Source organism: Canis lupus, chromosome 27, assembly GCF_048164855.1.
Source record: "Canis lupus baileyi chromosome 27, mCanLup2.hap1, whole genome shotgun sequence".
Classification (NCBI taxonomy): domain Eukaryota; kingdom Metazoa; phylum Chordata; class Mammalia; order Carnivora; family Canidae; genus Canis; species Canis lupus.
Window position 1 is genome coordinate 8,256,779 of NC_132864.1, and position 14,448 is coordinate 8,271,226.

The following is a 14,448-nucleotide window of genomic DNA, read 5'->3' on the forward strand; positions in this document are numbered from 1 at the left end:
TCCCCTGTCTGTGGAAGCAGCCTCCTGTCTCTGGGGGAGTCCCCAGTCTGTGGAAGCAGCCTCCTGTCTGTGGGGGAGCCCCCAGTCTGTGGGGGAGCCCCCTGTCTGTGGAAGCAGCCTCCTGTCTGTGGGGGAGTCCCCAGTCTGTGGGGGAGCCCCCTGTCTGTGAAAGCAGCCTCCTGTCTGTGGGGGAACCCCCCGTCTGTGGAAGGAGCCTCCTGTCTGTGGGAGGAGACCCCTGTCTGTGGAAGGAGCCTCCTGTCTGTGGGGGAGCCCCCTGTCTGTGGGGGAGCCCCCTGTCTCTGGAAGGAGCCCCCTGTCTGTGGGGGAGCCCCTTGTCTGTGGAGGAGCCCCCTGTCTGTGGGGGAGCCCTCTGTCTGTGGGAGGAGGCCCCTCTCTGTGGAAGGAGCCTCCTGTCTGTGGGAGGAGCCCCCTGTCTGTGGGGGAGCCCCCAGTTTGTGGGCAGAGCCCCTGTGGGGGGAGCCTCAAGTCTGTGGGAGAGTCCACTGTCTGTGGGAGGAGCCTCCTGTCTGTGGAGGAGCCCCCTGTCTGTGGAAGGAGCCTCCTGTCTGTGGGGGAGCCCCCAGTCTGTGGGCAGAGCCCCTGTGGGGGGAGCCTCAAGTCTGTGGGAGAGTCCCCTGTCTGTGGGAGGAGCCTCCTGTCTGTGGAGGAGCCCCCTGTCTGTGGGGGAGCCCCCTATCTGTGGGAGGAGCCCCCTGTCTGTGGAGGAGCCCCCTGTCTGTGGGAGGAGCCTCCTGTCTGTGGAGGAGCCCCCTGTCTGTGGGAGGAGCCCCCTGTCTGTGGAAGGAGCCCCCTGTCTGTGGAGGAGCCCCCTGTCTGTGGGAGAGCCCCCTGTCTGTGGGAGGAGCCCCCTGTCTGTGGAGGAGCCCCCTGTCTGTGGGAGGAGCCCCCTGTCTGTGGAGGAGCCTCCTGTCTGTGGAGGAGCCCCCTGTCTGTGGAAGGAGCCCCCTGTCTGTGGAGGAGCCCCCTGTCTGTGGGGGAGCCCCCTGTCTGTGGGAGGAGCCCCCTGTCTGTGGGAGGAGCCTCCTGTCTGTGGAAGGAGCCTCCTGTCTGTGGGGGAGCCCCCAGTCTGTGGGCAGAGCCCCTGTGGGGGGAGCCTCAAGTCTGTGGGAGAGTCCCCTGTCTGGTAACAGCAGACCTCTCCACAGAGACCTGGCAGGCCAGAAAGGGCTGGCAGGATATATTCAGGGTCCTAAATGAGAAGAACATGCAACCAAGAATACTTTATCCAGCAAGGCTCTCATTCAAAATGGAAGGAGAGATAAAGAGCTTCCAAGACAGGCAGCAACTGAAAGAATATGTGACCTCCAAACCAGCTCTGCAAGAAATTTTAAGGGGGACTCTTAAAATTCCCCTTTAAGAAGAAGTTCAGTGGAACAGTCCACAAAAACAAAGACTGAATAGATATCATGATGACACTAAACTCCTATCTCTCAATAGTAACTCTGAATGTGAACGGGCTTAATGACCCCATCAAAAGGCGCAGGGTTTCAGACTGGATAAAAAGGCAGGACCCATCTATTTGCTGTCTACAAGAGACTCATTTTAGACAGAAGGACACCTACAGCCTGAAAATAAAAGGTTGGAGAACCATTTACCATTCGAATGGTCCTCAAAAGAAAGCAGGGGTAGCCATCCTTATATCAGATAAACTAAAATTTACCCCAAAGACTGTAGTGAGAGATGAAGAGGGACACTATATCATACTTAAAGGATCTATTCAACAAGAGGACTTAACAATCCTCAATATATATGCCCCGAATGTGGGAGCTGCCAAATATATAAATCAATTATTAACCAAAGTGAAGAAATACTTAGATAATAATACACTTATACTTGGTGACTTCAATCTAGCTCTTTCTATACTCGATAGGTCTTCTAAGCAAAACATCTCCAAAGAAACGAGAGCTTTAAATGATACACTGGACCAGATGGATTTCACAGATATCTACAGAACTTTACATCCAAACTCAACTGAATACACATTCTTCTCAAGCGCACATGGAACTTTCTCCAGAATAGACCACATATTGGGTCACAAATCGGGTCTGAACCGATACCAAAAGATTGGGATTGTCCCCTGCATATTCTCGGACCATAATGCCTTGAAATTAGAACTAAATCACAACAAGAAGTTTGGAAGGACCTCAAACACGTGGAGGTTAAGGACCATCCTGCTAAAAGATAAAAGGGTCAACCAGGAAATTAAGGAAGAATTAAAAAGATTCATGGAAACTAATGAGAATGAAGATACAACCGTTCAAAATCTTTGGGATGCAGCAAAAGCAGTCCTAAGGGGGAAATACATCGCAATACAAGCATCCATTCAAAAACTGGAAAGAACTCAAATACAAAAGCTAACCTTACACATAAAGGAGCTAGAGAAAAAACAGCAAATAGATCCTACACCCAAGAGAAGAAGGGAGTTAATAAAGATTCGAGCAGAACTCAACGAAATCGAGACCAGAAGAACTGTGGAACAGATCAACAGAACCAGGAGTTGGTTCTTTGAAAGAATTAATAAGATAGATAAACCATTAGCCAGCCTTATTAAAAAGAAGAGAGAGAAGACTCAAATTAATAAAATCATGACTGAGAAAGGAGAGATCACTACCAACACCAAGGAAATACAAACGATTTTAAAAACATATTATGAACAGCTATACGCCAATAAATTAGGCAATCTAGAAGAAATGGACGCATTCCTGGAAAGCCACAAACTACCAAAACTGGAACAGGAAGAAATAGAAAACCTGAACAGGCCAATAACCAGGGAGGAAATTGAAGCAGTCATCAAAAACCTCCCGAGAGTCCCCTGTCTGTGGGAGGAGCCTCTTGTCTGTGGAGGAGCCCCCTGTCTTTGGGAGGAGCCCCCTGTCTGTGGAGGAGCCCCCTGTCTGTGGGGGAGCCCCCTGTCTGTGGGAGGAGCCTCCTGTCTGTGGAGGAGCCCCCTGTCTGTGGGGGAGCCCCCTGTCTGTGGGAGGAGCCCCCTGTCTGTGGAGGAGCCCCCTGTCTGTGGGAGAGCCCCCTGTCTGTGGGAGGAGCCTCCTGTCTGTGGAAGGAGCCTCCTTTCTGTGGGGGAGTCCCCTGTCTGTGGGGGAGCCCCCTGTCTGTGGGAGGAGCCCCCTGTCTGTGGAGGAGCCCCCTGTCTGTGGGAGAGCCCCCTGTCTGTGGGAGGAGCCTCCTGTCTGTGGAAGGAGCCTCCTTTCTGTGGGGGAGTCCCCTGTCTGTGGGGGAGCCCCCTGTCTGTGGGAGGAGCCCCCTGTCTGTGGAGGAGCCCCCTGTCTGTGGGAGGAGCCCCCTGTCTGTGGGAGGAGCCTCCTGTCTGTGGAAGGAGCCTCCTTTCTGTGGGGGAGTCCCCTGTCTGTGGGGGAGCCTCGTGTCTGTGGGAGGAGCCTCCTGTCTGTGGAAGGAGCCTCCTTTCTGTGGGGGAGCCCCTTGTCTGTGGAGGAGCCCCCTGTCTGTGGGAGGAGCCTCCTGTCTGTGGAGGAGCCCCCTGTCTGTGGGAGGAGCCTCCTGTCTGTGGAGGAGCCCCCTGTCTGTGGGGGAGCCCCCTGTCTGTGGGAGGAGCCTCCTGTCTGTGGGAGGAGCCCCCTGTCTGTGGAGGAGCCCCCTGTCTGTGGGAGGAGCCTCCTGTCTGTGGAGGAGCCCCCTGTCTGTGGGGGAGCCCCCTGTCTGTGGGAGGAGCCTCCTGTCTGTGGGGGAGCCCCCAGTCTGTGGGCAGAGCCCTTGTGGGGGGAGCCTCCTGTCTGTGGCAGAGTCCCTTGTCTGTGGGGGAGCCTCCTGAGGAAGGAGCTTCCTGTCTGAGGAGCCTCCTATGGGGCGAGCCACCTGTCTGTGGGGTCAGCCCCCTGTCTTTGGGAGGAGCCCCCCGTCTGTGGGGTGAGCCCCCTATCTGTGGGGGAATCCCCTGTCTGTGGGGGAGCCCCTGACCCTGTGGGAGCCTGTTCTCCATGGAACTGGTGGATCCTGCTCTGTATGGGGAGGAGCCCACAATCTCTGGGGAGGATTCCCCTGTCTGTGGGTTGAGCCCCGTCTGTGGCACTGGTGGAGCCCAGTGTTTTGGGGGAGCCTGTTGTCTGTGGTCTGGTGCCATCTATGGGCGGCCGCACCGTGCATGGAACTGAGGAGCTACCGTGGGGGAGCCTGAGGTCCAAGACGGGGGGGCTGCCGTCCGTGGAACAGGGAATGCTAAGGAGCCACTCTAAGCGAGGGCCGGAGCATGTGGCAGCCTGGGCCTCCAGATGCGGGTACCGGGGGCGACCATATCATGTGCCAAGTGTCTGAGATGGTAAGAACGGCCCTCATTGCCCCGGGCCATTGGCAGGGTGACACTCCTGCCAGGTGCTGGAGAGGCTGGACAAGCACTGGTTCCCTGTGGCGGGAGAGACGCATTTCACCCGTCTGGGCCAGGGGTGTTGTGGGACCACAGTGGCTGTCCTTGCCCCGAGGGCTTGTGGGAACCTGTGGAGGCTGGCCTAACTGAAACGGAAAGCCTTGGCCATGAGGGAAATAGATGGCTTGAAAAATAGGGAGAAACATAAAATGGTGGGAGGGGCCGATGGCGGTCACTGGTACACAGCTGTGACTAGACCGAGTATCTGGGACCCCGAGAGAAAATCCGACCAACCCAATGTAGTCTTGCTAAGTCCATGGGGGCTCTTGCCTAAGCAGAGCAGTTTATCCCCGTGAAGGAAGGCTCCAACGAAGCCTGATGCATCGCTGAGTGCCCTCCACTAATGGGGGACTTGCAGAGGTGGACCCTTGCTCCCGAGGATGACATGGTCCTCCAGTGCATGCATGGGGGCGGGGGGTGACCAGAGGCCTCACGTGGAATGAAGCATTTGTTGGTCTTGCACCGAAAGACAGGCTGGACTGGCTCTGATTGATGCTAGAGCTGAATGCACACTCATCTATGGAAGGCCCCTAAAAATCTGGGGGAAAAATAGGCCACCGATGGCTATAGGGGACAAATGACCAAGTTTAGACAAAAAGCCTCTATCAACAGATGGGCAGGCTTTGTCCTGTGCATATTAACCCCATTCCTGAATATGTTGTGGGTGTGAATCTTCTACAGGATCTGGATCAAACCAGGGCCAGTGAATTTGGGTGGCATAACTGGAGTTATCCTTCAGCTCAAGCAGCCACATCATTATAGGCGTAAAGTCAGGAGGCTGGGGGGCCAATACCAGCAAGAGCCTAGAGCAAGGGTCATTCTGTGTGTCAGCTCACTGGATGAGACAGAAGTGACACTGAATACAATACGAACCTCCCCAAACCCTAAAATGGTGCAGGTGTTACAGGCTTTTGCTGGTTGACTGGAGACCTTTTATCCCCCATCTAGCACATATATTAAGACTTTTATATTATTTGGTTGAGAAAGGAGTCAGTGGGGTCAGGGTGCTAATCCACAAGAGGCTTTCTTACAGGTGAGCCCTGGAGTGCTTGTGCCAAACGTGAGTGGTGAGCTCCATGTGCACTCATGTCCAGGAGGGTTTGGCTAGGGCTCGGGGCAATGACAGAGTGAGAAATCCATTCCAGTTACTTGCATTGGTTCAACAAGAATCTGTTCTGGGAGCGCTGGTTATACTGCTGAGGCTTTGACTGGCAGGTCGTATTTGAGAGAGCCATGGGTAGGCGGAGGGGACCAGATAGCTTTAAGAACAGAGGCTGACTTTATGGACCCAATGAAGCAAGCCCCTTGGGAGAAACTGGCCTGGTACCTGGCTTCCAGGGTTCCAGGAGGAGGAGGAAGGGGCGCTGACCAGGTGAGTAAGGAAGGTCACTGCCTGGCAGGTGCAGGAACCTCAGGACATTTGGGGGACCTCAAGAAACGAAGCAATCCTATCTGTAGGTATTGTGAGTGTGATGGCAAATACTTGGCTGGGCTCTTAGCCTTTAAAGGCTATTAAAAGCTCTGATAGTCCTTAGAAGTTCTAGCAAAGCAGACTCAAAAGAACCTAAATGACCAGGGACTATTCTTGCTGCACTTACATAAAGAATTATGCAGGTAAAAAAAGAATTATGCAGGTTTGATAAAAATGGACTTATTTTGCCTCTGCTATAAACAAAACTAGAGCAGGGTGTGGGGAACCTGTTTCACTAACACACTGTCATGGGTGTTGATGCTCATTTTCACTGTCCTTGAGTGGGTTATCCTGTATCAGTAAAACTAGGCTGGATCCTTAATTCTGCCTTCCTTGCATATCCGGCAGATTTTCTACCTCACTACTTGCACACTGTAGGTCTGACCTGTAGGACCACCTCCTCAAAAGAGATCACTGTCCAACTGGACTGACCTTTTTAGGAAATGTGGAAGGACAATGCTCAGCCTGTGCCTGCAAGTGCCAAAATAACGGCTCTAACGATGGTGGCTCAGCTTAGTATAGGGTAATGTCTACAGCAGATGCTGGGTAGCTTCTTGCTTCCCAGGTCCTAAACCCTGCCTTTCCAGCAGGAAGGAACTACAGCCCTCACTGTCCCCCCTCCTTCAACCATGAGGAATGGAGCAACGCTGGGGTGGTGCTGGCTCCTAAGAACCAATCTACTACTATGCTGCTGGAGAAGCCTGGAGTGGCTGACACCGCCCTGACCCGCCCCCATTGCAGTGTGAGCCCCCACTTCCACTGAAGCTCACAGGCCTCTGCCGGCTCAGAGGAAAGGAACTCTTGCTGAGATTGCCGGGGAACCCGGAGCTGCTGTTTGTGCTGCTGCTGTGGCTTAGGGCTGCCAGTCTGTTCCCGGTACCTAGCTGTAGGGGCCTGGCAGTGTGCAGGTGGTATGGGCCAGAACGATAAGAGGAGGTGGGGGGAGCTGGGCAGGAGTGACAACTCTCACTCCCATCTTCGGGCCTCCGTTGCATTCTCCCCTCTGGCCTGGGATCTTCCACCACGCTGGTCACTCTGTAACAACTATGGGTGGTAGTCCAGGCTGGGCGGATAAATGGTGTGTAAATGCCCTGCATTGCCCTTGTCCACAAGTCACCCTGCGTAACTGTGTCCTCATTTGGCGTGGCTTGCTCTTTTGGTTCTGAAGTACGTCTCAGGCCCGAGACCTTACTGATCCTCCTCTACCTTCAAACTGGGGAAAGAGAGAAGGCAGCTCTGAGGCACAACAGGGTGCCCCAAAGGCCTTTTTTTTTTTCTAGGATGGAAAAAACACTGCCAGGTTTGTAGGCTGCCGGGAATAAGAAAAGAAAATGCTGATGCAGGGACAGGAGAGACATGATTATAAGGAGCAACCTCCCTGAAGAGCCAGGTGTCTTGTGCACAAGTGGCTGAGGGTAGATTTAGAAGCGCAGAGCTCTGTAACCATAAACCCACAGAAGACTCCATCTGGCGGTCCTTCGGCTGCTACGTGGAAGTTCTCAGCAGTGCTTGAAAACAGCCGAGAGCAGGGTCCAGAGTGGACAGGGAACATGGCTATGGCACGGCAGGTGTCAGGAGGCGAGCAGGTGTGGGTGACCTCTAGGACAGCAGGGCACAAAATTGGGATAGGCCTCAAGCTGAGCAGCATTCAAGGCCTCTGATCGTTATAGCCACAGTGAAGCAGGGCTGTGGGGCACATGGGACACAACAGTAGGAAAATGCTGTACTGAACTGGTGGTTTTGCCATGTGTGAGAACAAACACGACCACATAATGAAAGCAAGCCAGGGACTGAAGTCACCACCGGGTCTGAGCCCAGGGGGTACAGAACAACAAGAGGAGGGCATGTGGATGAAGTGTGGGGCACCTGGCTGTTCTAGGCCCAGCGGACTGGAGGTGTGGCAGACACAACAGCACCACCCGAAGGCAGGAAGTGTCCTGGAAGAAAGTTAGGTGTTCAGAAGGGATGGGAACTCCTCAAACAAGGGGGCTGTGAAGAGATGATGGTGAATTCCAAAAGGCTCCATGAGAAGTTCCAGAAGAGCAGAGGATGGGGTCGGAAAAAGCAATCTCAGGAGGTCCTCTCAGATTCTGAAAAAGGAGGATGATGGGAGCACTAAGCTGTGTGCCAGTGGTTCAGGGTGTGTCCAGGGATGGGGGGGGGGGGTGCCTCTGGGTAACCAAGGCAGGTCAGGAGGGGTATTCTCAACACAAAGCCATGAGGGCTCTCCATGGACAAGATCCTTTTTTCAGAAACTGGGTTGGAATAATATACAGCCAGATCTACACCTAGCCCTTGAAATCTTGTGTCTAATGACACCACCAATTACATGAACTTGAATCAAACCTGAAACTATACAAAAATAACCTGAAGATTTCCACCACAGCATTAGACTGCCTTTGCTGCTGGGAAATGGAATATCTGATACAGAGACAGTGAGCAAGAATTCCAGGAGCATGCTCGGAGCAAGGATCTGTGTGCTCCAGGAAATGCCACACCGAATCTACAAAACTGAACACTACCTGAGGGGTGAGGGGAGAGCCTGTGTCTGCCCCTACAAGTAGCCTCATCCCTGTATGCATTTCTCTGCAGAGCCCCCACCCAAGCACAGGGTTACCTCAGGGATTCCTGAGGCTGATGGGTCAGGCAAGGGCTGGGAAGGAAGAGCTTTCCAGGGTAGAATTCATGTGGATTTCTCACTTTAAGGAAGCAGCCCAGATTTCAGTCCATTGCTGTTGCTTGAAAGTGCCACAGCAGATGCCACAACAGGCCAGACTCCTGCACAGGCATTCTGTACACGGCTCTCTCCAGAGCCAGATGCAGCCACCACTGGCATCCAGGAGCTGACTGTCCTGTGTACTCCGTCTTCTGGGTGTGGCCCTCAGGACATCCCTACAGGGAGCTGTTTCTTCACCAATGCCTGCATGGGCATCCTACCACCCACTCCTGGACATAGCCCATGAGCCAGGCTCCATCCATCCAGGTGGCACATCCCTCTGGTTGCAGAAAGTGTAGATCACCAAGACTTCTAAAAGAGTGAGATAGACCTCAAAACCTAGACTTCTCTGCCCATCAGTCAAAACCAATGTAGAAGAAAGCAGGACCAAGAGAGCACCCCCATATCCTCTCATCAACCAGATTCTAGGTGCTGTCTCAGTTGGCATTCACCAAAATTCCAGACAAACCATGTGGGATGTGTCTAAGGAAGGGGTCAGCTGGTCTCCCTGAGCGGTTCTAATTCTGTATCTGGCATGGGCCCAGTGTTCGCTGTTATTACAAAGCAGAGTGGGTGATGTTTAAACAGATTAAATTCTGGAAACTACACCTGGGATGAAGGACCAAGCCAATCCGTAACCCCTTTGGCTGAAACTAATTTGAGCAGGTTTTCTATTCCCGACAGCAAAGTCTTTTAGACTTCAGTGAGGATCTCTTGATTACTGCAACTTTTCTAGATTTCATTTACCAATTTCTCATGGTTTTAAAGACATTAAAACCTTTACACTTTAAGAGATTGTTAAAACCAAAGAATGACACTTTAATGACCTAGAAGTTCCTGACTAGGCCTACAAATCTATAAGTAAAAAATACCCCAAACCAATCTTCCAAGTTGTAGGGTCAGACTTCCTCATACTCCTTCACACCAGGACAGCCTCAAGTGACTTCTGTCATATAATCTGGTCTCTGGCCCTCCTCTAAAACCTCACACTTTCTGTTCTTTTTTCTTCTACTGTTTATAGCCCAAGCAGGTTAAGGAGCCTGGGCTAATAAACCAATGACAGTGTTAACAACAGTTATGAGCCTGAAGAACTAAAAGGAAAATCAAATGGTTTTCATTCATGTTAATGAGGCTAACTCCAAAAAGGATTTATTTGATAAGACCAAGTATAATGATGTTAAGACAAGGGGTTGATGTATGAGCGCTAATACGTAACATGCATCACAATTACAAGTAATGTTTAAAGGGGTTCTCAAAATACAGGTTTTACTCATTAACTGCAAGCCAGCTCTTTGCAAAATTTCCTGAAAATACCTACAAATACGTACATGTGAATAATTACAATCATCAACTTCCAGATAATGTCCTGCTCAGTCTGCATTTCCTTACAAGCTTGGGCTCTCAATTCTTGTACTATGAACACTGAAGTTCAAAAGTGATGCCAATTTAGCTTTTATAAATGGAATTGTATCCTTTTGAAAGAGCAAGCTCTCCAGCATTCAAAAGAATTCTTTAAAAATGGAAAGAAAATGCATACACTTTCAGTAAAAACAAACTACACTATTCATGGATAAGGTGACGATCCAATTTTATTTTATTTTATAACAAGTAGAAGGATGTCCCTGTTGCAAACAAAATAAATAGTAATGTTAATATAGGTTACTGACCTCTTTTTGTTAAAGAGTCTTAAAATGTTTCTTTGGACAGAAATTTAAAACTTTTCAACCATCTTCTTCTAATAACCCCCATACCACCTAGCCCCAAAATGAAATAAAAAAATCAGCCTACTTCTTCATAGAGTCTACCATTCCCACACCTTGTGTAAGTTATTCAATGGCAGTTTTATAACTTTAAAATATATCAAATAAAATAAACCCAAATAAAACCCTACCTTACAGCTGTAGTGAGTTTCCCACTTTTATGCTTTTCTCTCCTTTAAATTAAGAATATTTCAAAAAGATTAATTAATGTAGGTTTACAAAGCAGGACTTGCTCACTCCTGAAAGTACTTTCAGGTAAATTACCACTTTTCAAATAGTTTAAGAAAGTTTGTTTATAATACAAAGTACGGTATGCACATTTTTTTCAAAACAAAAAATTCTCACAACATATTTGAGAAGTAAACAAGATAAAATATAAAACTTTAATTTTTACCTATAAGCCAGTCACAGCAGAAATGCTACACACGAGACTCCAGACCTAATTCCCTTCCCAAGTTTCATCTAGAAAGGTAACAGCTAAAAAAAAAAAAACTTAAAAAAAAATCCCAAAGTTACAACTTCCAACAGAAGAAACGGCTGCGTTTCGTCGTCTCCTGAGGGTCAGAGGTAGTACAGGCGGTTGGACAGGGACAGGTTGGGCTCCCTGTGAATGCTCTGGCCCACGAGGAAAGCCAGCTTGTGGGCGTACTGGCAAGGAGCAGGGACTCGAATGACGCCCTTTAGTGGAAGAAACACAGGGCTGTTACTCTCGATCTGGTCTCCTGTATCACACATCTCAATATTAACTTTAAAAGTCTCTGAAAACAGTAACTCCTTTTTTTGAAAAGTGAAGCTCACATATGTGAGTACACGTCCCTAGGGAAACACACTTACGGGCCAATTATAGTAGACGTGACACAGCTTGTATGTGAGCCTCTGTATGTGGTCTGGCTTCAAGCCACTGCTGTCATAGATGACGTTATAGTGTGTGGGAGAAACACTGCCACTTCTCACTGCCTGGCTCACGATAAAAAAATCATACCTGGAATTATAAGAGAAAAGCCACATGGATGGGAGGCTCATCCGTCTGAAAGCTGAGGTTAACATGGGTCCAGTTTCTCACAGGGAGAGGTCTCGTATTCACATGTAACCTAACCTCTTCAGGATGAAATGTGCTTCCTTCACATCCATGACACTTGCTGTTCATGGACTATTCTGGAATGCTTATGTGTGACAGATGTTTAAGAAATCACTATTACTTAGATTTTAATTATCTGTCACTGACACCTCAGGGAACTCCACACATGCCCAGGCCGCCAGTTACAGCAGTGTAGGCGAGGCACTCACAGCTGTCCACCTGCACGCCTTAGGGCACACCGGTGTGGCTCACAGACCACAGAGGTCCTAGAGGGCAGCAGCAGTGGGCGAAGGTAGAGGAGCTCTCCTTTCAGGCACTGTCATTCCCAAAATATGCTTTTGCCCTAGAGCCTTTCCCCTTCTTGTTCCCACGGTAACAAAAGTATGCTTCATTTTCATCATCAAGGATGCAAAGCAGTGGGGGTTATTCTGTATGTTAGTAAATTGAACACCAATAAAAAATAAATTAAAAAAAAAAAAAAAAAGGATGCAAAGCAGATTCTTAGAGGACTTGAGAGGCCCCAGGGACAGAAGCAGAACTAGTGCAGGACCCAAACGGTAAAGCAGATACCAGGAATGCAAACAGAGGAACAGGACATCTGTTCTTCCCACTTTCTGAAGCAGCAATAACACATCAATCCAGAGATACTGTAATCTGACCTAATAAAGCTATAAAGAAATTACCTGTGCAACTTGCTGGCTCTGCTGAAACTAGACAAGTCTGAACACCACAACTGATACAGAACAGATTATTTTGATTTAGAAGGAGGGTTTCAGAGACATTAAGCCACTTGGCCCAAACCATAGAGAGATCACAACAGGGCTAGAGTCAGACCCTCAGTTCCCCGACTCAGGCACATTAGCGTCCAGAGTACTGGCAGCTAATGGGACTCTGTTGGTCCCTACAAGTGGGCTTCTCCAGGTGCATGCAGAGCATCAGCAGCTAAGTTTTAAACAGCATCTAGTAAAAAGTAATGAAGTGTTTTCATACTTCATAATTCCACTTGGATTTTACCCAATCTTATGTCAGCTGTCTCCCAGTCAATGTCTGCCCTGAGCTGTAGTTAGCACAGCAGGAGTGTTAGTAGAAGAGCCATGGGGTCACTCGGAGTGGTTAGAGGGTCCTGCAGGAAAGAACTTTCTATGTTAGCATCTTAGCCACTTTGTCTCCCACAGCTGATTTTCCCACTAGTAGAATCCTCTGGCACTGCCATAACTAACACCTGCCTGAGAAAAAGACAGAAATCCAAGACAGGGTGGCTCAGAGGTCTGCCTTTGGCTCAGGGTATGATCTCAGGGTCTTGGGATTGAGTCCCACATCGGGCTTCCTGCAGGGAGCCTGCTTCTCCCTCTACCTCTGTCTCTGCCTCTCTCTCGGTCTCTCATGAATAAATAAATAAAATCTTAAAAAGTCTCCTCTCATGAATAAATAAATAAAACCTTTTTTTTTTTTTTAAAGAAAAGAAATCCAAGATAATGCATCTCAACGTAGTAATTTCCATCCATGGTCACCTAACAGAACTGACTAAAGAGAACTAAAATCTGTGTTACCATTTATCTACATAAAGTTAGTGTTGTAAAGTCTCATTTACTCTAGGTCTGTATAGGAAGGGCATTCTGCATTAGCAGCTCTGCACCCAGGCCCACTATTTATCCTAATTAAAGCTGCCTTTTTAAAAGCTCCAACATGTTGAAAAAGAAGAATGGTCCTAACAGTGTGCTCTCCTGAAGGCAGCACTACTTGGACTGACAGAGGAGCCACTACTCAGCAGCACCAGGATCCCCTACCCCCTAGGCCTCACCCCATAGTGTTTTTGAGGAGCCAGTTTCAGCAGCCAATAGCTGCTGGGTGCGAACACCATCAGCAGGCGGCCCCAGTGTGCCTGCAGACATCCTAGCTAGCTGCCTTTTCCATGGCAAAGTGTAGCTCCAGGCTACATAAAAAGCTTTGTTTACTACTCAGAAGCTCCTTATCTGCAGCTGTGTTTCAGATGAAACTTTTTGACCTCTGGATAACAAAGCATTACCAATCTCAACATTTTTACTAGGAAACAATCTTTGGATGAGGTCACATGTTAAAAAAAAAATACAAAAGCAATCTACAGTAGCAATTCTTACCCTCTCTATGTCTAATCAGTGCCACAGACAATAACCCTATTCTCCCAGAAAAACTACATGAAAACCTATTCCCCCCAGGCTTTAGCAATACTAAATCATAGGCTTTATTATTATTACTGGATCAAGCTAGTTGAAAACTTTATAAGAAATAGGAGAAAAAGTAAACATGTTGAAGTTGATAAAGCAAAAAACAATTCCACGTAATCGTATAGAACTTACCATTCTGGTCTGGTAACTTCTACATCAATAACCGTCCCGGGAAGTGGGTTCTGAAGTCTTCCTCCAGACTGAGCAAAAAATCTGGCATTCACGCGTTTCTTCACCACAATTACCGTTAGTCTTGGGCTTAAAGGTGATGATGATGAATGTAATGACATGGAGTCTGTCATGCTTCCAGGCACTCAATCATTCTGACATTCACATTCACATACTCCATTTAAAAAGAAACCCTCTCCCTGGGATCCCTGGGTGGCTCAGCAGTTTAGCGCCTGCCTTCGGCCCAGGGCGTGATCCTGGGTCCCAGGATCGAGTGCCCTATCAGGCTCCCTGCATGGAGACTGCTTCTCCCTCTGCCTGTGTCTCTGCCTCTCTCTCTCTCCCTCTCTCTCTCTCTGTCTCTCATGAATAAGTAAATAAAATCTTAAAAAAAAAAAAAAAAGAAAGAAACCCTTTCCCTTTCGAAGCAGAGTATCTGTCCAAGCTATGAAGGGACACTCCACACCTTGTACAGACTTAGACAGGGACCAGGAGTCAACTGTGGGTAGAGAACAGGACGGCATGTGACATGAGGTCACACACATGTTCCATCAACAGACAAGCATGCTGCTCACCTGGCACACAGAAATGACAGATTCAGCATGCTTCAAAGCGCACAATTTGGAACACTCTT

General features: G+C 49.1%; 1 protein-coding gene across 4 annotated transcripts in view; it reads right to left on the reverse strand.

The window, feature by feature from the left end:
- Positions 1 to 10,175: 10,175 nt before the first annotated feature.
- Positions 10,176 to 14,448, reverse strand: part of PIWIL1 (piwi like RNA-mediated gene silencing 1) — a 29,889-nt gene continuing 25,616 nt past the window's right edge. For 3 of the 4 annotated variants that reach the window (XM_072802135.1, XM_072802132.1, XM_072802133.1), the window contains 3 exons: positions 13,779 to 13,904; positions 11,199 to 11,346; positions 10,176 to 11,042 (listed from right to left, as the gene is read on the reverse strand). In XM_072802135.1, coding sequence (XP_072658236.1) covers positions 10,926 to 11,042; positions 11,199 to 11,346; positions 13,779 to 13,904 — 391 coding nt within the window. In that variant the 3' untranslated portion in view covers positions 10,176 to 10,925. The remainder of the gene's footprint in view (positions 11,043 to 11,198; positions 11,347 to 13,778; positions 13,905 to 14,448) is intronic. The other variant, XM_072802134.1, reaches the window with a different exon arrangement.